The sequence below is a fragment of the Impatiens glandulifera genome, chromosome 3, assembly GCF_907164915.1.
Source record: "Impatiens glandulifera chromosome 3, dImpGla2.1, whole genome shotgun sequence".
In the NCBI taxonomy this organism is placed as follows: domain Eukaryota; kingdom Viridiplantae; phylum Streptophyta; class Magnoliopsida; order Ericales; family Balsaminaceae; genus Impatiens; species Impatiens glandulifera.
In genome coordinates, this window is record NC_061864.1 from 15,033,689 (window position 1) to 15,057,003 (window position 23,315).

The 23,315-nt window shown below is 32.6% G+C and overlaps 5 protein-coding genes and 1 long non-coding RNA gene across 6 annotated transcripts; 3 read left to right on the top strand and 3 right to left on the bottom strand.

Moving 5' to 3' along the window:
* The first annotated feature begins 1,029 nt into the window (after positions 1-1,029).
* Positions 1,030-1,905, top strand: LOC124930045 (NADPH-dependent aldehyde reductase-like protein, chloroplastic). The gene has a single exon (XM_047470413.1). The coding sequence runs from the start codon at positions 1,065-1,067 to the stop codon at positions 1,860-1,862; it is 798 nt and encodes a 265-aa protein (XP_047326369.1). The 5' UTR covers positions 1,030-1,064; the 3' UTR covers positions 1,863-1,905.
* A 3,300-nt stretch (positions 1,906-5,205) lies between these two features.
* LOC124931227 (outer envelope protein 61-like) lies at positions 5,206-11,631 on the top strand. Its single transcript, XM_047471653.1, has 11 exons — positions 5,206-5,467; positions 6,198-6,428; positions 7,780-7,836; positions 7,958-8,086; positions 8,681-8,758; positions 8,853-8,923; positions 9,885-9,934; positions 10,029-10,191; positions 10,286-10,856; positions 11,123-11,266; positions 11,352-11,631. The coding sequence occupies exons 1-11, from the start codon at positions 5,372-5,374 to the stop codon at positions 11,496-11,498; spliced, it is 1,737 nt and encodes a 578-aa protein (XP_047327609.1). The 5' UTR covers positions 5,206-5,371; the 3' UTR covers positions 11,499-11,631.
* A 214-nt stretch (positions 11,632-11,845) lies between these two features.
* LOC124930939 (E3 ubiquitin-protein ligase RHF2A-like) lies at positions 11,846-13,874 on the top strand. The gene is made up of 8 exons (XM_047471315.1): positions 11,846-12,038; positions 12,207-12,376; positions 12,454-12,500; positions 12,580-12,642; positions 12,722-12,833; positions 12,905-13,260; positions 13,350-13,439; positions 13,515-13,874. Exons 2-8 carry the CDS (start codon positions 12,230-12,232, stop codon positions 13,711-13,713), a joined length of 1,014 nt encoding a protein of 337 aa, XP_047327271.1. The 5' UTR covers positions 11,846-12,038; positions 12,207-12,229; the 3' UTR covers positions 13,714-13,874.
* A 57-nt stretch (positions 13,875-13,931) lies between these two features.
* LOC124930940 (succinate dehydrogenase subunit 6, mitochondrial) lies at positions 13,932-17,860 on the bottom strand. The gene is made up of 3 exons (XM_047471316.1): positions 17,573-17,860; positions 14,431-14,533; positions 13,932-14,278 (listed from the first exon to the last, which is right to left on the bottom strand). Exons 1-3 carry the CDS (start codon positions 17,753-17,755, stop codon positions 14,133-14,135), a joined length of 432 nt encoding a protein of 143 aa, XP_047327272.1. The 5' UTR covers positions 17,756-17,860; the 3' UTR covers positions 13,932-14,132.
* Positions 17,861-18,685: 825 nt separating this feature from the next.
* LOC124929427 (protein STRICTOSIDINE SYNTHASE-LIKE 3-like) lies at positions 18,686-20,770 on the bottom strand. The gene is made up of 4 exons (XM_047469786.1): positions 20,381-20,770; positions 20,013-20,288; positions 19,462-19,629; positions 18,686-19,385 (listed from the first exon to the last, which is right to left on the bottom strand). Exons 1-4 carry the CDS (start codon positions 20,707-20,709, stop codon positions 18,971-18,973), a joined length of 1,188 nt encoding a protein of 395 aa, XP_047325742.1. The 5' UTR covers positions 20,710-20,770; the 3' UTR covers positions 18,686-18,970.
* A 599-nt stretch (positions 20,771-21,369) lies between these two features.
* LOC124932701 lies at positions 21,370-22,037 on the bottom strand. Its single transcript, XR_007098774.1, has 3 exons — positions 21,918-22,037; positions 21,671-21,831; positions 21,370-21,595 (listed from the first exon to the last, which is right to left on the bottom strand). It is a non-coding gene; the product is annotated as an uncharacterized LOC124932701 (long non-coding RNA).
* Between the last annotated feature and the right edge of the window lie 1,278 nt (positions 22,038-23,315).

A 23,315-nucleotide genomic window follows, 5' to 3' on the forward strand; every position in this document is an offset into this window, starting at 1 on the left:
ATTTTCACATTAGTTATAAGAATTTATTCAACATCATTCTTAAGCAACGACGCATTTGCACTATTTATTTCCAGACAACATTGTTACAGATTAAGGCGACAAAGAGATTTTACTTATTCTTCTCCTTCATATTTAAATATTGTGTGTTTATGTCCTCAAAATTATTTTTTTAGTAATAAAGAATATTGATGTTTAAAGAGATAATGATGTCTAATATATATGGTTAGAATTTAAATAATATGATATCGTAATACAAAATCTGTAATCAATAAATTGATCGGCTAGACATGACCTACACTAAAAATACGGTTATCTCCTTAGTAAAATAAATTGAGAGTACTAATGAATATGCATAATAATTTGAAGACGAAATGAGTTTATTAGTAAAAAACAAGTTTTAATCCAAGAAACATAATTTTATTGAAACTTTATAAGGCTATGAAGGGTTTTAAGTTAGTTATCGAGAGTAATGAAGGAATTTGAAATCGTCCAACGATAACTGAATTGAATTGCCCCATTTGGGACAGTTTTTTCCAGTTTGACCAGTAGTTGATCGGAAATAGTAGTTGTGTTCTCCGCCCTAATCTCACCCCGATTTTGCGCGCCCCGAACAGGCGAATATTATAAACACAATTAAATATATATAATCATCAATATATTTATTTATTATATTTTATATGAGTTCTATGTTTATTCCTTTATGTTTATATATATATATTTTTTTTTTATAGAGAAGGTGGTATAATCGGTGCCCAAAAACCAAACGGAGATGGTAGTAAAAGAAATCTCCAAAATAAAACGGGATTGAGAGTTGAAATATCGACAATAGAATAGGAATTGTTCATATTTTGAATTTCTAAGAAAAAAATCAAACAAAAATACATTAATAATATATCAAGGCATTGTATTATACATAGAAAAAAATTCAAATAAATTGAAAGTATTGAACAGTCTTTAAAATATTCAATTATCTAACAGATCTGGATCGGATCCAAATTCAATCAAATTCTTTTTCAAATAGGACATGATCAGTTATTTCACATGCTCTTCTTGTGTATCGATCAATGGCTGAAGAAACCGTGATCACCGTCTCCCTTCCTCTCCGGGACCGGATCGCGATAATAACAGGAGGCTCCCATGGAATCGGTCAAGCCATAGCCATTCACCTAGCTTCCCTCGGTGCTAAAATCGTCATTAACTACTCCTCCAGTTCTTCGCAAGCAGCCGATCAAGTTGTTTCACAAATCAATTCCGTCTCCAACTATCAGTCGCCTTGCGCAATCGCCGTCAAGGCCGATGTATCCGATCCGGATCAGGTGAAGAACTTATTCGACTCCGCCGAATCTGCTTTCAACGGTTCATCTATTCACATCCTGGTCAATTCGGCAGGAATCATGGACAGGTACACCTCAATTTTATCCACTTCAGTTGAAGATTTCGATCGGACCTTCGCGGTGAACTGTAGAGGTGCGTTTTTGTGCTGTAAGGAAGCCGGTAATCGGTTGAAGAAAGGCGGAGGGGGAAGGATAATCTGCCTGACGACTTCACTTGTGGCGGCGTTGAAGCCAGGGGTGGGACCGTATACGGCGTCGAAGGCGGCGGTGGAGGCGATGGTGAAGATCTTGGCGAAGGAATTGAAAGGAACGGGGATTACGGCAAATTGCGTTGCGCCGGGGCCGATTGCTACAGAGCTGTTCTTCACGGGGAAGACGGAGGAGATGGTGAATAGGATAGTCGGAGAGTGCCCGTTGGGACGGCTTGGAGAGCCCAAAGATGTGGCTACGGTCGTTGGGTTTCTGGCCGGCGACGCCGGAGAATGGGTTAACGGTCAGGTCATTCGAGTCAATGGTGGCTTTGTGTGAAACCCTAGAGCAAATAATTTACTGGCTTGTGTTCATGTAAGTTTCTTTGGGTTAATTTTAAATAATAATAATAATAATTTTTAAATGTTGCTAATCAATATTTTAATTTACTATATCAATAAATGAATTAAACAATTGATGATATTTAAATTCAACAAAGAAGTCGTTTAATTTATTAAAAAAAATGATAAATTTAACGAAAAAATCAGTGAAAGTAAGTTCACAAATCAACGTGGCATGTCGTGGCATGTCATATGAGTAAGAGAGAAAATTTTTAAAATGTCGTAAAACGCTTATTTCGGGTCCTGAAATGACTTCAAAATGTCCCGAAACCGCCATTTCGAATAAAAAATAATAATTTGTCCCGAAATGAGCATTTTTGGGACATGGAGATAACCTAGCAAGTCATGTCGGATTCGTAGATCTGCGTTCATTATTTTTCCTTATTATAATAAATTTTTTTTTTTTTTTAAAACAGATTTAGCTACTGCAATTTCCAAACAAACTAAGTAATAACTAGCCTTTATTGTGTTTATTAGTTTAGAAAAAATATTTTTGTTATTTTGACTGAATAATGGAATTTGCTTGACTCTTTTGTTAATGATTTGAAATAAGCACAACAAATATAATAATAATAATAATAATTAATAAATAAAGCTAGTAAGAAAATTTAGGGTGAAACCCATATTCTATGTTTGATAAGATTTTAAAATATAGTAGAATCAATCAAAGACACTGACTTATAACTTAAAAAAACATAAAAATAATAAATAAATAAATTACAAAACAGTGTGATTATCTCAAATCTTATGTTTGGTAAGCAAACGAATTTGTTTTTTGATTTTTGTTTTATTTTTCAAAGAAGAAAATGATGTTCGGGTTAATATATAAAGTTGGACCGCCAACCAAACACGAGTTGAAAGTGGGAGACCGGTCAGGGAAGTTATAAAGATCAAATAACACCTGAACTTATTGTTGAGATTTAAATAACACCCCTCACTTTAAATAGTATAAACGGTAAAGTCCATGTACTTTTCTCAATTCTACCAATATTAGTTCTTCATCAAAATATGGTTTAGAGCTTTTTTCAGTTGTATCTTATTTGATTTATTTAATTATTATTTTTTAAATACAAATATTTAAAAGTATTATTAATATATATAATAATAATAAAATAAATGAGATAGAATGTATTTTAGTTAATTAATTAAATTATGTGATAAATGAACTTATATTTGATTCAAACAAAAAAAAAAAATCTCAGAAAATTTTATTTAAAAAATTAAGTTTCTATAATTTGATTTTAGCAATCTATATCTAAGTAATTTAAATGTCATTAGTTAATGTTTAAGAGATTAAAGATCATATAATTTTATATCACTCTAGGTTAAAAGGGAGGTTATGAATGATGATTAATGAGTCATAACACAAAATATATAATAATAATAATATCAAATTTAACATTTAACATTTAGAAAAAGATGCAACTAAATTATAATTGACTTTTCAAAATAATAGGACTTCGGTCTTTGTTCTTTTTACAAAAATAATAAATCTTGTTAAATAAAAATGTAGGTTATTTGAGTTTTTAATTAATTTAATTATTAAAATATTAAAAAGAATTTATATTTAAATTTAATAAATATATTTTAGTTATTGAAATAAGTTATTTAAAGGTTAAAAATGAAAATGATAGTGATATATATAGAGAGAATTTATGCAAGGTGTTAAAAAACTAAAAAATGTAATATAAAAAAAAACTCAGATCAAACCAACTCTAAATATATAATTTCGTCTTCATTAAGTGCTATTAGTAATTAAAAGAAATAGTAGCTAAGACTATTTCTAAACATTTAAGAGGCCAACTTTTCATTTAAACGTGGATTCTAAGTATATGACATCCTTACACTGTTACACAAAATAAACTCAATAAAATATGTTTCATACAAGTAATAGGCATCTTTTTTCTGAAAATTTAAAAGAGACATTGAATTTTAAAACAAAATTGAATGACTATAGCACTCATAACAATATTGATACAAGTTATTAACAAGAAAAAACATGATATTTTTTTTTACTCTTGAATACTTCTCACATTTAAAAATATAATTTTACTTTGTTAAAAGGTTTATCCTTCACAATAAAAATCTAAATAATAACCTCATAAACGTAAAGTTGGAAGCCATGCAAATTTCAAAAATTATTATTAATTTTGTTCATAATCTTAAGAAAGACATAAATTATCTTATGAAAAGTTGATCCAGACTTGTCCACCTCCGAATTTTTAATATCAACTTTTTTTTTTTTAGGATTAGTTTGGATGATTAAAATTGAAATTATAATTTTAATTCTATAATAATTAACAATTTAATTATAGTTCAATTCATATATATATAAAATTATAATTTAATTTTAAACATAAACCTTCATGAAGATAAAATATTCTTATGTTTAAAAAAATATATAATAAAAAAAATTGAATATATATTATTTATATTATTAATATTTTTTTAACATAACCTATTATGATAGTTTAAGTGTGTAGATTTTTTTGCAAATATGTACTCATTTATGTTAACTTACTAAATAAATAAAAAAATCAATTCTACTTATTAACATTTTTATTTAAAAAAATCAAAATATTAATTAATAAAAAACAAAATACTCATCCAAATTTACTAAATTAATATATATATTTTCAAATGTTACCTTAATATATTTAAAAAAAAATATATATTAGTTCAACTACTTAATAGATTTTATTGGAATTAAGAATTATAAAATAGATTATTTTAAATTACTAAAATTTTAATTTGTAATTTTATATGTTCTATAAACATGTTTATAACAATTTAAATTTCACCCAAATTTTAATTTGGGTTACATAGTTAACTAGTGCACCTTGACCTTGTACTAATCATTGATTTGAGATAATCACACTGTTATTTGATCTTTATACTTCCCTGACCGGTCTCCCACTTTCAACTCGTCTTTGGTTGGCGGTCCAACAATATATATTAACCCAAATATCATTTTCTTCTTTAAAAACAAAAAAACAAAATAGAAATCGTTTGCTTTGGACTTTGTACATCCTCTCCTCCTCTTACCTTTTTTCTTATTTTTATCATTTTTTGTTTTAATGTTATCCTTTTAGAGTTGGTTTGATTTATTTAAAAAAAACAAATCAAATTATTTAATTATTAATTAAAATATAAAAAATATTCTTATTTTACTTTTATTACATTTTAATTTATAATTAATCTTAACAAAATCCAAAACATTATTTTATTTATTATAAAAAAATCCTTACGTATCGCTCTTACCTTCTTCTTCTTCCCCTTTATCGTATTTTGGCGATCTCTCTCTCTCTATATCTATATTTATAGCGAAATCACATGGTATATGATTGATTTCACTTACAAATCTAAAACCCACGAAATCATTCTGAAATTTGATCATATATCCTTCTCGAATTTTCTAGATCCAGTTTGTCTTTCTCCATTTCAAGAATGTTTAACGGAATGATGGATCCGGAATTGATCAGGATGGCTCAAGAGCAGATGAGCCGGATGTCGCCCTCCGAATTCGCCAGGATTCAAGAGCAGGTGATCTCTTTTCTTTCACACTGTTTAATGATGGTTCGAATCAATTGGTGGGTTTATTGGCCGATTGATTTATTAACGTGGATGGATATCATATGGATTATTAGTGTGTTTGATCCAATACTAAAAAATCATGGGTATTTAATATATGTTCTTTATAAGCGTTTGAGCTGAGATTGTGTTTGATTGGTAGTTGTCATGACTCTTTATGCGAAGCTGACTGACTGGATTATAAGATCTTGTCAAAACAAGGAAAGAGTATTTCTTTTACTAAAATTAACAAGGATTGACTTTTGAAAGCTAGTTATTGGTGTTTGGATAACAAAACTGTTTTTAGTGTCACACTGGTTTGTCTTACAATAATCTCTGGTGTGGGGATCTTTGGAGATAGATTATAATTTGTCATATTTCATTGTGTACCATATTCATCTGTATTAAAAGAGTTGTTGCAAATACTTAGAATGCATCAAACCATGCTGAATTTGTAATGTTATCACTATTTGCAATTCCAATTAGATTGAAATCTAACAAATAAGACAAATGTAAGAAAGAATGTTTCGCTTCAGAAAGGGGAGAGCTTTTAGAATAAAGCATCGCCAGTTTTTGATATCTGTCCAGTGTGTTGAGGGTTTTATAAGTAATTATCACTAGGAAGATATCGGATTCCTTCATTTGTCATTTTCTGTATGTTTTCTGCTATCATCAAACAAACTCAGTTGTTTCACTTTTGCAGATGACATCTAATCCTGACTTGATGAGGATGGCTTCTGAAGGCATGAAAAACATGAGGCCCGAAGACTTGAGAATGGCTGCAGAGCAACTTAAGAATACTCGTCCAGAGGAGATGGCTGAGATTGGTGAGAAGATGGCCAATGCATCCCCTGAAGAAATAGCTGCGATGCGCTCGCGTTTGGGGGGTCAAGTTACTTATGAAATAAATGGGGCTGAGATCCTTAAGAAACAGGTACAGGAAACAAAGAAATTAAGAGGTTGTCCATCTTTTTACTCTTTAGCTGCATTGATCTAAACACTCTCTAGCAGTCTTTTGCATAAAGAACAAATCCATCTAGCAGTACTTATTTGACATATATATATATATACTTCTTCATAAAGGATTGTATGCATGTAGGTTTTATTTTCTTATGGCTTGTTTGGGTTGGCATAAAAGCCAAAATGCCCAAAAGAAAAGATTTTAAGCTGTGGTCTTATAAGCCACTGTCACAGCAGCTTTACAACCTTAAAACACACCCTCTATGATGCCTGCCTACATTTAGTTTGTAAACACTCTTTACATATGGACTAATGGATAGTGATTTGGTACAAGTAGTTAGATTGTTAGACAATTGGGCTGTTGGAGTAGTTGGGTCTTGGACTAGCCTTCTTGATATTACTCTTAGGTGAAAGTAGTATAAATAATTGTATTAGTTCATTAGTAGATATTCAGTTGTTTTGTAAAGATTGGATTCTCTCTCTCTTCTCAACCATATTTCCTAGTTATTTTGTATGAGAATAAAAGAAATTTTTGGGTGAGAACTAGTATCATCTTTAATTCTTTTTCTATTTTAACTCAATACATCCTTAAAAAAATTAAATGAGGAAAAATTGTTTGGTCAATCTAAGAGGATTTAATTTAATTTTTTCTGGACATTTACAAGAGGCACTTGATAAGGAGTTTCCAAATGCCAAATAGATTTTAGATGGCAAGTTGGTTCTCTTAGAGAAAAAATAAACGCGAAAGGATTGTTTGGTCATTCTAAGATTTGTATTTCTTTTTGTTCATTTACAAACGCACCTGAGAAGCAGTTTCTGAATGCCAAATAGATTTTGCATTGCAAGTTGTTTCTCCTGCATCTTCCAGATCAACTAGATATTGTTAAATGTTTCTATTTCTACATTTCAGATCTGTATTGTTTTGTATGTGTAATAATTGTCTACAATGATCAGTTATCTTGAAAGTTTGTTTGAAAGTATTGACCCCATTCGGTAGCGAGCCTGTTGTCGGCCTTACGTGGAATTAAAAAGTTCTGGATACAAAAACCTATCAGGATGAGATTATGTTTAAAAACTAAACTTAGTCAGACACAGGATGAGAAATCTATATGTTGTTTCTCATCTAGATTGGGATACAAAATACAAAACCCATAAATGTTTCCAAATGGGATCGGATAAAAGTTGGGTATCCACTTTAAGTTGTTTTTTTTTGCAGTCGTTGGTTAATTATGTATTGTATGAGGGGAACTAACTTTAGTTATTAACTTTCATTAACTTTGGTGTTAAATGTTGTTAGTATCTATTAACCCGTCCTCATTTGATAGGGAAATGAACTTCACAGTCAGGGAAAGTATGATGAAGCATTGAAGAAATATTCACGAGTGAGTGAACGAAAGATTCTTTATTTATTTATTTTTCAATTGCTACTCTTTTGTATTCTTGGGATATGCTATCTTGATCATCCCATTCTCACTGCCTTCAATTTTCATGTACCTTGTTTAGGCAAAGACAAATGTAAAAGACATACCATCCTCCAAAGCCAGAAACTTGTTGTTGGCATGCTCCCTTAACATGATGTCATGCTACTTGAAAACTAGACAATTTGACGAATGCATTAAAGAAGGGTCTGAGGTATTGACAACTCATCTATCTCTAGTCTATTAAGCATTTGACTAATTGAGTTTATCTGGAAACTAGTATTTTATTACAGGTTTCAAAATTTTATTGGAAAATCATTAAAATTATAATTGAAAGTAATTTTTTTTTTCCGTTTGGTATTAAGATTTCTTTTTGGATCATGATGAGATTATTATTTAGATCATTGTCGAATGTAGAGTAATTTTTGTTGCTTTATTTGTTATACAAATTATTTTCTTGATGATGAAGCACAAATTATAGTGTAATTTTTTGCTTGACCAGATTATATTTTGGATCATGATAAGATAATTATTAAGATTTTTGGCAAACATAACAAATGTAAGATTTTTCATATCATGATCAACATTGAAAAAAGTTTGATAACAAAACAGCCCAATGTCTGACCACATTCATGCATTTGCTATTGGCCCCAAAATAAGTATGGTGCATTTGCTTTTACTGTTTACTGTGTTTAGCACCCGAAGGAAAAGGAAATATATGTAGGACATGTAAAAAGATCCATACTCTTTTGATTCTTGTTTTTGGAGAAAAAAAGTGAGTCACAAAATGTCTTCTCTATCATAACAGGTATTGGGATATGATGTGAATAATGTCAAAGCACTCTATCGAAGGGGTCAAGCTTATAAGGAATTACAACAACTAGAAGTGAGTACACACATATATGGCTGTTGCTAGTAGTGATTGAAGTAGTTTTGTCTTTCTAATCCTTTGTGATACTGTCTCTACTTGAAATTAATAGGATGCTGTCTCTGATCTAAATAAAGCCCATGAAGTCACTCCAGAGGATGAAACGATTGCAGAAGTTTTAAGGTATGGAATAATCCTAGTTTCTGATTTCCTGTAGAGAGACCATTTCACAGTGCTTATATATGCTTATTGGTTGTATCGTTTTCTTTAAAGTCCTGTAAAATGGTTATATTTTGCGCTAAAATGCTTTCTGCTGTGTTCTTGATGCTGAAAACATTCTGAATTTAAGATGAATTCTCAGCTTGTTGAAGAAACTGCCAATAATTTTTTGAATGTATACTAGACTAAGTGTTTCATAAGCCTGAAATTAAATGTTAGGAGTGTTGAATACTAAATTATAAGAGTACCGAATGATTTAAGTGTTTGAATTTTTATTTTTTCTGATAGGATAAACCATTTCATTAATCCATTACTTTTGTGAAGCAGAAATAGTGGTGAAAACCCGTCAATAAACCAGTTCAATACTTGTTACAACATGAGCGGTCACAAGTTATCATGCGCAAGACAAATAAAATAACATCGGTTGACGAACAATAATAAAAACTCAAGGCTCACAAGCATCAAGATTGATACAGATCCTGATGCCCTTAGCTGGAAAAATAAATCTTAAATAAATCAAATGAAAAATCTAATTTTAAATAGTTACAATTGATTTGATCAAATGTGGAACTAACATCGGGAAAATCAATAAAGACTATTGTACCCTTATAGTGACATAATTTGATTAATTTTGAGATGTTAAAGCTGTTTTTTCGATGCTCTTATTAAATTACCTAGTGAAGTTGTTTATACCATACCAATTAAGCTAGACTTCTTTTTAGCTTAATTTGAATTGAATATAATTTATATAAATATTAAGCGGTTTTAAATATCAAATGAATTTATTTCAAATAAGCACTTAATTATTTAGGTTAAGTGATAAAGCTGCCTGTCCTAAGTTCAGTTTTCAAACTTCTATTGGGATGGATTCCAGTTAACGAGGAATAAACAATCGGATGTAATGCTTGTTTTTCTTTTGTTGCAGGGATGCCAAGGAAAAGTTATCAACACAACCTAGTCGTCGTCCCTCTGGAGGTCGTTGACTTATAAACTGTATAGTTCATGATGTTACTTCTCTTTGATTATAATAACTATAAAAATGGACCTCTTTTTGATTGTTTCTCAACAGGGTTAGTTATTGAGGAAATAGTGGAGGAGGAGCAGAATGAGTTGCCTAAAAATCATGAAAATTCTAACAGGGAAGATAATAAGAGGCAGTCTGTAAGCAGCAGCCAGACTCCATCAAATAGTGCAGAGTACTTGCAGACTTTGAATAACCCTGAGTCAATTAGGTTGGCAATATATATCTTTGGAAATGTCGCAGTTTTTTCGTTATGAATTGATAATAGAAACTAAATTTGATCTGGGATGTTGCATATTTTGTAGATCTTTCCAGAGCTTCATGTCTCAAGCGAACCCAGAGACTTTGTCTGCTTTAGGTGGGCAAGCGGAAGGAATATCTCCTGAAATGATTAAAACAGCTTCTAATATGATGAGCAAGATGTCTCCTGAAGAACTCCAAAGAATGGTTCAATTAGCTTCTTCATTTCAAGGCGAGAATCCTTACCTTAAGAAGAATGGATCTTCAAACCCTAGTACTGGCTTCAGATCTGGTGGGTCCATGCCCACTCCTGATATGAATCCTGAAATGATCAAAATGGCAAGTGATATGGTGGGTAATATGTCTGTAGAGGAACGACAGAAGATGTTTGATATGGCTTCATCCTTAAGAACCAAGGGCTCAGATGCTGTACCAGTACCGTCTTTACATTCCAATGGGCTTAGATCAGAATCTGGATCAAGATCTGCTGAAGGTTTTGTTGAAGAAGAAGAGGAGGGATACCTACAGGCTGGACCTTCAGAGTCCAGAAATGTTTCCAACTCTGGTTTCTCCAATCCGTCAACTGATCTTCAAGACCAAATGAGAAACCAGATGAAAGATCCCGCCATGCGGCAGGTATGTTGGTTGAATGCAAGATTTGGTCTATTTGATTCATTTGGAAACACTTTTTTTTTTATCCAAACAGAAAAAACCCACGTATGTTTGTGACTAACTTTAGTTTTCAAATATACAAAAGTCAAAATAGAATGAAAAAGGTTTTGTCAAATGGGGTCATTGTTTCCATCTCAACATGCACTCACTTGATTGTAGTTGGTTCCTTGCAATTCTAGGGCTTAGGAAAGTATTCCATTGAAATGAATGTTTGGGTTTAATTCGTGCAGATGTTTTCTTCAATGATGAAAAATATGAGCCCAGATATGATGGCAAGCATGAGCGAACAATTTGGATATAAACTTTCAAAGGAGGATGCTGAAAAGGCACAAAAAGCCATGTCTTCATTGTCTCCGGATGACCTGGATAAAATGGTAACATTTTTTTCGGTCCTTACTATTATTATTGAATGGTGAAAAAACATATATTCATTTGCGTTGTTGTTTTATGTCGGGGCAGATGAAGTGGGCAGATAGGATACAAAAAGGAGTCGAGGTGACAAAAAAGACGAAGAATTGGGTATTGGGAAAACCGGGGATGATATGTGCCATACTTATGCTTCTCTTGGCTGTAGTTCTTCACTTTCTCGGCTATATTGGAAAGTAGAAAATCTGGACATAGTCTGTTTCTGTAACTTAAAAAGAGTTTATATCGAACTATTATTCATTGTTCATGTTTTCTCTTTCAATTGAGAGCCAAAGTACACAAATTATTTAATCTTTTGGTTGCAAATTTAGAGTTATGTAATGGACCCTTTCTCTTTTCCTGTAACTCTTAACTATTTTGTTTAGAATAAATGACTTTAGATTCAATTTTTCTCATTTTGAAAGTGAATCTAATTTATTTATCGAGTAAGTATTACTACGAAAACAAATAAAAACAAAAGAGCAATTGTGGAAGAAAAAGGAATGAAATGGAAACCAAACAAGATCTTAAGAATGTAGTGAGTGGGGGAGAGACAAAAGTCAATAACTGTGTTGTTGGTGGAGGGTCTCAAGTTAGTCACCGCCATTAAAGTGAACCAAGCACTCACACAAGACAAAGTCATTTCTTTCTCTCTCTCTATCTCTTTCTTTTTTCACCGCCAACACTCTAGGAATCTTTCAAGATTAGGGTTTCTTTCTTGCAAATATTTTAATATATCGGGTAAGTAGTGTATATGTTCGTTCCTCTCGTCCGTTTCCATGTTCATATGATTAGTTTTGGTTATACCCAGAAAGTTATTTGATTGTTCGAGATGAAAATGAATTGACTTACAAAATTGGGTTTCAGAGTTTTTGATCACTTACTTGAGTTGGGTCACTAATGTTACAGATTATCTGAATTCTGATTTCTTCATGGATGATGATGAGGGAAAGAGTGATGATGATGTTCATCATCATTTGACATCAGCTGCTGCTTTTGTGGAAGGAGGAATTCAAGAAGCTTGTGATGATGCTTGTAGTATATGCCTTGAATCATTCTGCGACACCGATCCTTCTACAGTATGTGTGTGTACTTTGAATATATGTTCTTCTTCTTCTTTTTCTTGATTTAAGTAAAGTGTTCTTCCCTCTTTCAGGTAACTAGTTGTAAGCATGAGTTTCATCTCCAGTGTATTCTTGAATGGTAATACAAGTATATGACAGTATTTGTTATGAGTTTAAATCAAGAACCCATTTGATCTTTGTTAATGGTGATTGTGTAGGTGTCAGAGAAGCTCACAGTGTCCTATGTGTTGGCAACTTATTAGTCTAAAGGATCCAAGCAGGTAAAGTATTGATCCGATCGTAATTCATATCCAATCCATTTCTTTCTGAGTTGTTGATGATATGCAAATGGATGTGCAGCCAGGAGTTACTTGATGCTGTAGAACATGAGAAGAATATTAGGTTGAATCCACCAACCAGAAATACTACAATATTTCGTCATCCAACCCTAGGGGATTTTGAGCTACAACATGTAAGTGACTGACTTTTCTCTCATTAATAATTGATTGTGACAACTTTTTTATGTTTTTTGTTTTAATAAAGCTTCCAGGCAGTGCTACTACTGGTTCTGAACTTGAAGAGCGAATAATCCAACATTTAGCTGCGGCTGCTGCAATGGGTAGTAGAACACACCATGTTGCTAGGAGAGAATTAGGTCATGAGAGGGGGTCCGATGATCATGGTGTTCATCCACATTTCCTAGTGTTCTCCACCCATCCAAATACACCTCCAACTCAGATCGGAGAAGATGAACTTGATCCTTCTGCTTCTGTCGCCATAACTGCCCTACCTTCTTCAGTTTCAACTCAAGATTCAGTAGCTGCCTCAGCATCAGGCTCGACCAGCATCACAACATCTCACCATGGAAGCTCCTCCTCCAACTCTTCGAACAATCATCAGTATATATATTCTTATTGCCTATTCTTTTTGACGATAATATTATTAAATGCAGATAATAATCAGATGGTTTTGTTATATTATCTTCTAGATATCCAAATCATCAAGAGAAGGCAGGACCATCTGATCTCCAGTCAATTTCCGAGGCTATTAGATCTCGGTTCAATACATTGACAATGAGGTTGTAACTAAAGATTTTTTTTTCTCCTTGCTGTAATCTATCTGATACAAACCACCACTTTATATTGGTTTAAAGGTATAAAGAGTCTATAACAAAGGGCACAAGAGGATGGAAGGACAGATTGTTGTCCCGAAACACGAATAATTCCGAAGTAAGAAAAGTAGGAGGGATGAATGAAGGAACAACAAGTGGTGCTGCTGCTGCTGTGTCAGGACAAACAGACAATTCAATAACAGATTCTGTTGACAACCATCAGTTAATGGAGCCAATCTGATTCTTACAAAACAATAAGTAAAAATTGAAGTGTTTTCTTTGTTGATCAGAACAATTGTATTGAATCAACTGTCTCTACATTGGTCTTAAAATATGTAAATCTCACTTATAAATAGTTTTTCTCTTGAGAGTAAAAATGATGATCTATTATTGTGGTGCTAATAGTGTTCCTTCTTAGGTCTTGTTTTTACCATCAGTTACAGCAGGGAAAAAGAAATCTTCAATATAACACCATTTTTCTATTGCAAACCAAGATAAATTTCAAAAGGGAACACAGCAAGTCCTCATTACTATGAGGCTCAACAATCAAACTTTGAAAATACAGTCAGTACATGCTAAACACAAACAAATGCAATATTGCGATGATTGTATTCGGATATGGGCAGTAACACTCTTATTCCAGAAAGCTTAATAAACCAGTTATTGCCTTTTCAAATCCCACCATTCCAAGAATTTAACCTGAGCGGCCATGGGATCCTTCCTGTAAAGTTGATACCAGTGACTTGCAATTTCTTGCCCAAAGGTCCATCCAAAAACTGCTCCTGCACCGAAAGATAATGCAGCGCCTGCAAAGTGGAACAACCTTATATGTTAAAAAAACATTCCAACTTCATCTAACAAGACAAAGAAAACAATTTTCAGGTAATAAACAAGTGATATCTGTGTTTTTTTCTTTTTAAAAAAGTGCTGGAACAGCCAATAAAAGACTTCAAAATACCATGTGGGCTCCTAGAGTACTTCCAAGAGAAGGCTGCAGTTGAGAAGGCTCCAACCACACTCCCCACAGCAGCAATTTTTGCAGTATCCCGACATGTCTTCAACTGGAAAGATAAGAGGGCCACAACAACAAAATAGGACCATGAAACATTGGCATTTACTACATTAAAGAAGTAACATAAGGAGACAAAGGAAAAGTAGCTTCCCAAACAATGACATTTTTGGAAGACAAGCACAACATAGACAATATACATGATGCAACAAAAATATATGTTGTTAAATCAAAGAAAATCGTATGCTAAAAACCAAATTATAATCTTTTTTCTTTGGACCTACAGGAAAATGGTAGATTGGTAAGTAAAAAGGAATCCAAGAAAAATAGTTTGAACTCAGATATATGTTTTTCTACAACCATACAGTGAATTAGGTAAATCCCACGAGGCCATTTTTTATTGATCTTGTCAAAAAATGCTTACAATCACATACGTAAATCTTTATTAACCACTTCTATTGAACTCAATTTTCGTCTTTCCAGCCTTCCATGAGTAACTTATATGCATATACTATCAAATTGCAGAATTTAATAATTGTCCATTTATCAACCAACCTCAAGGTATTTTCTCTCATGTTATTGCCAATATTTTAATTAGCTATTTTACATCTTTCTTAGCACACTAGAAATTTCCTGTCACCTTTGACTTGTATATTTCTTATCAATAGTCAAATATTCTTGTAAGATATTATGTTAGAATGTACATATTCTAAAAGGATTAGGATTAGGTTAAAATTATGTTAGGCGAATAGGTAGGAAAATGATCAGTTCTTAGTCAAGTGAGGTAAATTCTTGTAGAATATTCTGTTAGAAAGTATATATCCAAATAGGAAATAGAATTAGGTTTAAATTATGTCGGTCAGTTTTCTAGTTAAGTGAGGTAACTATTCACTCTAAAAATGATAACTGCTCCATGTTCTTTAGGGAGTACGAGTTATCTAAAATAGGAACTCATGTAAATTCTATTTAAAGGGAACCACCCTAGGAATAAAGATATTACATTACCCATTCCAAATTCAGCGTGGTATGTGTTATAGTAAAATCCAAATGACCAAGAACCGAGAATGGGAATGGGAATGAGAAGATAGAAGATGGGAGTTAAGATGATCCCCTGGTCCAGTCCTATATAAAATGAACTGTGACAGTATGAGAAACAGGAGGGTCGTTCTACAGCCAAGAAACATTACAGATGTCTCAAAGTGGAGCAACTTTAAAGGGTTATCTTCAAAGGTGATATCCCAAACAACTATCACTTCAGGTGATAGTTTTGATTCTTCGCCAATGCCTATTATTTGTTACAAACTAAATGGGACCAACAACCTACAATGGTCCCAACCAATTCTCATGTATGTGACTGGTAAAAGGAAGGACAACTACTCACAGATGAAACAACAATTCCAGCTGATGGAAGTCAAGTGGAAAATGAGTGCTAACACGGCGATTGAGAAAGAAAACAGAAGGCTTCAACAAGGGACATATGGACATACTACAGACGATGTTCAATGGCAATATATGATCTTTTCTAAACTAAACTAAAACCGAAGTGGCTGCTAAGCAAGGTAATAGCTCAACAAATATATACTCGGGCCATGATCAATTCATCAATTGGGTACTTGATTCAGGAGCATCACATCATATGACTGGTAACTCTCACATAGTTATTTCACTACAGGAATAAGACTTTGTTCAAGTTGTTGATGTCACAGTCATCAGTTTTGAGAGAAGGATAATAAAAACTAACAGAAGAGCTTATTCTTCACGGAGTGCTTCTTGTTCAAAATGGCTTGCAATTTATTGTCCATCACTCCATCAGAAAGTTTAGTATGGAATACAACTGCGTGACTAAATATGAAACATCTATGGGAAAAGTTCAGAATATGGAATCAGAGAAGAGAATTGGCAATACTAAACTCACCTCAGGACTCTACATTCTTGAAACCAAAAGATCTCCACCATAATGTTTGTCTACTTAAATTCTTAGCACTAGTACTAGAAGTGAGATCATGACATGGCACTTTCACCTAGGACATCCTAGTTTCATGTATCTACCCAAATTATTTCCAGAATTGTTTTCTAATAAAGAATAAGCTTGTTCAATTGTCAAATGTCAATGTATCGAGATCCGTGTTTCCCAAAGTTTACTATCAACCGACACACATTTGCGCTAATTCATAGTCATGTGGGAGGTTGCCTCCAAGGAAAAAACACTCAGAACCTACATGACCATATTCACATGTCATGGGTATTTATTTCTTATGAAAGAAAAGTCTCTAAGTCTTGCCCATCTTCAAGAACTCTAAGTCTCTAAGTACACCCTATATTTATTGAAAGAGACTGGAATGTTATGGTGTAAACCAGTTGACACACTTATGGAGCCTAATAAAAAGCTTGGAGCTGAACTCAAAAGTATTCCGATGGACAAAGATAGGTAGGAAACTTATCTACCCCTCACACATAAGGCCAAATATTTGTTTTGCTATGAGTACAGTAAGTGAGTTTATACCCAATATAAGAGCACAGGGAAGAAATCTTAGGCACCTTAAATTCAGTCATAAAAAGGCTTAATCTTCAAAAGAAACGATGATAAGGGAACAAAAATTTACATAGATGATGATCATGAGAGCCACATATTTGACAAAATATCAATCTATGCATAGAAGCAATACTGAATCATAATTAAGTTGTATGTGAGGAACTATGTATACAAAGAATTCTAGAAGAATTGCAAATCCCAAAGGACTATCCATTTGGTAAGGTGAAGAATCATTGCACCATGACATAACTAAGCATTTGGATATTGATAAGTACTTTCACGGAGAAAGTTGAAAGTAAATCGATTTCAGATTCCTACATCCCAACAACAAGACACAATGCATATTCTAACTAAAGCCCTAGCAAGAGCAAGCTTTGACGAAATAAAAGGTAAGGTAGGCATGTACTGCCCATCTTGAAGGGAAGTGTAGGATATTCTGGTAGGAAGTCAAGATATAATCTTGATTTAAGTATACTACATACATATTCGATAACATACAATTGCATACAATTCATATATAGATAGATAGATAGATGGATGGATGGAAAAGATGATTACAGTGGGGCCGTGAACAGGATCAGAAGCGATGAACTCCTGGATATCAGCCTCTGACCATGAGGGATCGGTCTCGAGGTATCTTGAATAGTTGTCGAGAATGGAGAATCGCTCACCCCAGAACTCCTTGTAACCCTTCCAATGCTTCTTGAAAAATGATTGCACCGAATCTGCTGTGTCCGCCATAAATCCTTCTCTCTTCTCTTCTCTTCTCTTCTCTTCTCTCTCTCTCAACCTCGCTTAGTAATTCGATTCGATCCTCTGTTGATTAGGGCTGATCAGGGGCGTTTGATTTTTTTTTTTTTCGTTTATAAAATTACAACTATTTAATCTTGATGTTAAGATATTTGAGATTTGTAAATACCCCTCTACTCACCTCCTTCAATTAATTCATTTCCTAATTTATTATCCTCAAATCATATTTTGTGTTTTTTACATTTAATTAAATTTAAAATATTTTTTATATATAATTTTATTTGCAATTATTACTTATACATTTATTTTCTAAACATCTAAAATGTTATAAAACCCTTAATTAGGTTTAATTAGGCACAAATTTCTATGGCATATATGTTTTTTATTTTTTTAATTTTAATGTGGGCAAACCTTTACCATCAATCTTTAAATTAAAATTATTTCTTAAACTTAATTCTTAAGCAAGGATGAAGTGGTTGTTCAATTTACCCACAACAATGTAAAACTAAGTTAAATGTGGAGGGACAATATATTTATTATCTAAAATAATTTTTTTTTTTAAATCTTTTTTAATTGCTAAAATTGATAAAAACATGAATAATTTATAAATATATGTAGATAATAATCTGTATATTTTTTAAAAACCTAACCACACTTATTTTTGCTAGTAAACCACATTAAAAAGAGTATTATCCCTTGTATTCATTATTTACTCATAACTCAAATTATGTATGATCTTAATTAAATATAATAATAATAATTAACAGATGAATTTTTTAGTGATTGTATTTATATATATTTTTGATAATTTTTCAATTAATTTAGAAAAACACATAAAAAATATTATTGAGAAACAATTGTTAAATTTGTATCACACTGATTTTCTCATCCATATTAAAAATTTGACAAAAGAAAATATATATATTTCAACATGAAGTCAATAATTGAACCATTTGAAATTGAGAACACCACTTTCTAAAGTTGTAACAACATATGGATAAATACCTTGGAAATAGAACTTAATAATATCCTGCAATACCCAAAATCTGGCTAGTCTAGACTCTAGTTCTCATGCCTCCTCTGTTCTTGACATTAAAATTCAACAAAGAAATTGCATAACACATACTTTTATGCAACTTTAGAATATTATTGATTTGATAAGCCAAGTTACTATCTATATCTGTATAATCTGTATATTGGAGTGACTCAATGATCTTGTTGTTGAAGATCATAGACTGCCACAAATGGCATCATCACACTCCCCATCCATAGCTTCCCCTCATTCTCCTCGACTTCGCTCACAGCTTTCACAACCTTCCCTTCACTATCCTCCAATATCTGCACAATTTCGCCTTCTGGGCTATACTTAGCCACCAATCCGTGGATCCGCCCTCCTATATGCAACAAGTAGTGAATCTTTGCTGGGACTGGAAGCTTCAATAAGAACCTTCGTAGATTCGGATATAGTCCTGTTATATATGCGTACATGTTAAGCCTGCTGTGCATTGCAACCCAAAATTCCCCCTTCTCATTTGTTCTAACGTTGTCAGGGAATCCAGGGAGGATAGCCATCATTTCCCATTTTCCTTCCTTCTCCCCTTTTAACCAATACTTCCATAACCTTATGATGTAGTAGTAATCAAATAAATGAGTCACATTAACCCAAGTCTCAAATCCAAAAGTAACATTTTTTTTACCTTCCTGTTGAACACTCGGTGAATGCAAAGAATGAACCATCCTTGCTCAGGGACACACCATTTGGAAACTGGAGATTACGTACAAGAACTGTTGTTTCCCCTGTACTAGGGCTGTATTTGAGAATCCTTCCGCTATTTTCAGCTGTGAAAGCTAACTGCAAAAAGTTTCTAGGAAAGGGGTATTATGGAGTTAGGACAATTCATTCAAAAATATATCAACAAGAATATAATTCATTGTATATTGTTATGGTTGTAAATATTATGGTAGGTTAGGATATGATTGTAGATTGAAAATCAAGTTATTTGAGAATTATTGATTAAATGACACTACTAGGGGTATCAGATAGTGGGTTATTTAAAATTAATCTCAAATAAATAACCCACATCAAACAAGGTCTTATAGTAAAAACATATAAACAGGGGAGAAACCTTGTAGTATTAAAGCATGTAGAATGAAATGCAAGAGAAATATCAAACAATCATCAATGGCTTCTCCTCTATTTATATTTACAATCATATCTTAGAAGAGAATATCAATGTAAGAGGCTCACCTTCTCTGAAATATGGTACTGCTATCAGTGAAAATAACATTTCCTTGTTCATCAATATCAAGATCATTAGTAAATGTTAATGGAATTCCTTCAGCTTCTCTTGTCAAAGATGTTGCCAATCCACCTTCCGGCCCAACCTTCATTAACCCAAAATAAGCATCGGCAATGTACAAGTCGCCGGTTTTCTTATCAAATCGAAGACCCAAAGGCCTCCCACATATGTGCTCATTCTTTAAATAACTTAAAGGCAATGGTTTTGGGTCACATATCTCTGACCTGTTCTCAACTTCAAACAAAGAATGATATAAATGAAATATGCAGCTGGAAAACAACTCTTAACAAATCAGATTAGCATAGGAATCTCTGACCTATTAGGAGAAGTGTAGGCAAAATCAATCAAAGACTCGCCGTTCCAGAAAAGAACCCGGCCATCGGCAACTCCAGTATAGGGACCACGACCCTGTGGATCAAAGGCAATGCTTTCGGGTCCTTGAATTTGGTTGAGGAACTTAATCTGGGATTTCTGAAGCAAATTAAGGGTGTCTCGATGTTTGGGAAGCGACGACCATAGTGGCAAATCGACCTTGAGAACTTTGATATCCTTGAAGTCGGACATGGGGCAGTGATTAAAAGGATCGATCCCACAATACAATGCTAGAATGAGGAAAAGAGCAGCAAGGATCTTGGGCAGCGCCATTGATACAGAGAATGATAAAGAGCTCTGGTCTGGATCGTTTTGATTATGTACTATCGTCTCGTCTCACCCTCCACTTCCAAACAGTTTGGGTGGGTAGGTAGAAAACGAGGCAAATTTGGTGCCTGCTCCCTTTGTATACTCCGCACACTCTTTGACCTATTGACATTTTTATATATTTTTACTAACTATTTTTCTTTTTTATTTACAAATTTATCATATAATTATTTGTATTGGATATCCTAGTATAAAGAAGAGATATTTGACGTTTATTGAAAATGGGTAACCAGTTTGTAGAACCAAGTTCATATAAAATTTATAAATTAAAAAATAACTTTCAGTTAATCATACCCAATATAACTAAAAATACATCCATAAATTATTTCTTAGTTGCATAATCTTTATATTTTCAATATTTGTTGAATTGAATGTAATTAATTTTTGGTAAGTGTGTTGACAAATAAAAACAATAATGGGTCACTTTATATTTATATATATATATATATATATATATATATATATATATATATATATATATATATATATATATATATATATATATATATATATATATATATATATATATATATATATATATATATATATATATAGTGTTCTTAATTAATCGTTAGTTAAATGTAATTTAGCGGCAAATGGGTTTCATTCAAATCTGATGCCAAAGAACTTCTTCGGCCATTAATTAATTAAGTAAGTAAGTAAGCTCTTATATGAACATTACAATGAAACAAACAAACAATCGTGAGGAATAAGTAGAGTTCTAGATGATTGATGCTTGTCGAGGGCCATGGCCGATATTGAATTTGAAGCTGATGCAAGTCAGTTGAGTTCTCTTCTCATCTGTGATCGTCATCTTTAGCTTATAAACACCCTGTAAGTAAGTAAGTAAATGCAAACCACATCATGTTCACCAACCACAAAACCCTAATTATATCATATAACTTACAGATGGTGTGATTCCAGGTAAAGTTTGTGTGTGAGATATGCGAAATTTTCCAATTGATATAGGGCAAGCCACTTTCTCACAAATATCATATGTTTCTGAATGAACTCTCACCCCTAAGAACAATACCACAAGTTTCAATTTACCTCCATTTATCATTTCACCTGCATCATCATCATCATCATTCATTCATCAACATTACATCCAACAACATTTATATCTATTGAGATAGATAGATTTCCATCCCTACCAGTACGAGCCTTGATAGTGAAGCTCGCAGTTGATCCAGCCGTCACTGGATAAGGCTCTATTTGCACATCGGTTATGCTAACAGGATACGTTTTCTGAGCTGGATTCAATCAATCAAATCAGGAAAATGTAAGTAAACATCATCATATATATGGATTCATTCTGCAAATCAACATCGTCGTAAACCTAATCTGAGGTGCATCAGATTACAAATGGATTAGGCAAGAGAGCTTACAACAGTATATGATGTCTAGATGAGCTTCCATCGCAGGTAGAAGAAGCAGAAGAACAGAGAAGAGAAGAATCGACTTGAAACGAAGCAAATCCATTACCTCAGATTCTTGTAGGAGGAAAATGAAACAGAGAGATCGAATGCAGATACCTCCTCCCACTCCAGACCATATATATCATAGAGAGAGGAAGAGTCTGGAGATTGTAGACGAAGGCTCCATGGAAGTCCATTTCAGTAGTAGCGATCACTATTTGAACAATTTTATATTTATATCATTATTTCTAACAATAATTATAACCTCTATTCAAATAACAAAATTATTACTCCTATCATTTTAATAAAAGATCGGAGAGACTGACATCAACTTTGAAATCGAAGCGATTTAAGTGAAAATCGAATGGTTGGTACAGACTCTTTCCACCCGATAATTAAACTTAGTTAGTTTAACTAGTAAGAGTGATTATTAATGTTTAAAATGTTATGGTTGAATACTCATTAGTATAATGTTAATATAGATTGAACAGTTTTTCTTATTTAGATCCAAATAACAAAATATTTTTTAAATGGGACAAAATAACATAATAGAAAATGATTGTGGAAGCAAATACAAGGAAAGTATGGTCAGTTGGGATCCTTCCCAGTTGAATGATTGAACTGTAAGTAGCAAGAAGAAATAAATGAATAAATAAACAATTTAGTTACAATTGCAAAATACAAAAATACAAATAGTGGAAGTAAATCTAGCTTCTAGAGAAAGGGTTTGGTTTGCATGTGACTGATACAAATCATTAATAGTAATATGTCTTTCTTGGTTGTCATTAATGTTTTTCCATAATTGATTATGGACAAAAAATTATATATGGGGAAATTTCTCGGCTAGCATGCATATAATAAAATCATGTTAATTAGATTACAAGAAGGGGTTACTATCTAGCCAACAAATTTCATGCTCTAACTCCAATTGGATAAATATTAAATTACATCACCATTAGGGATAAATATTTAAATTAGGATTGTGGAATGAGTGTGATAGAAGGAGCTTAAATATAATGTAAATTATGATATGTAATTGAATATTAAATTTCCTGCATTTATAGGTATTGAGTATAAATATAATGTAATTAATTTAGGCAACAAAACTAAAACTTTTTTTGATATTGACTCGAA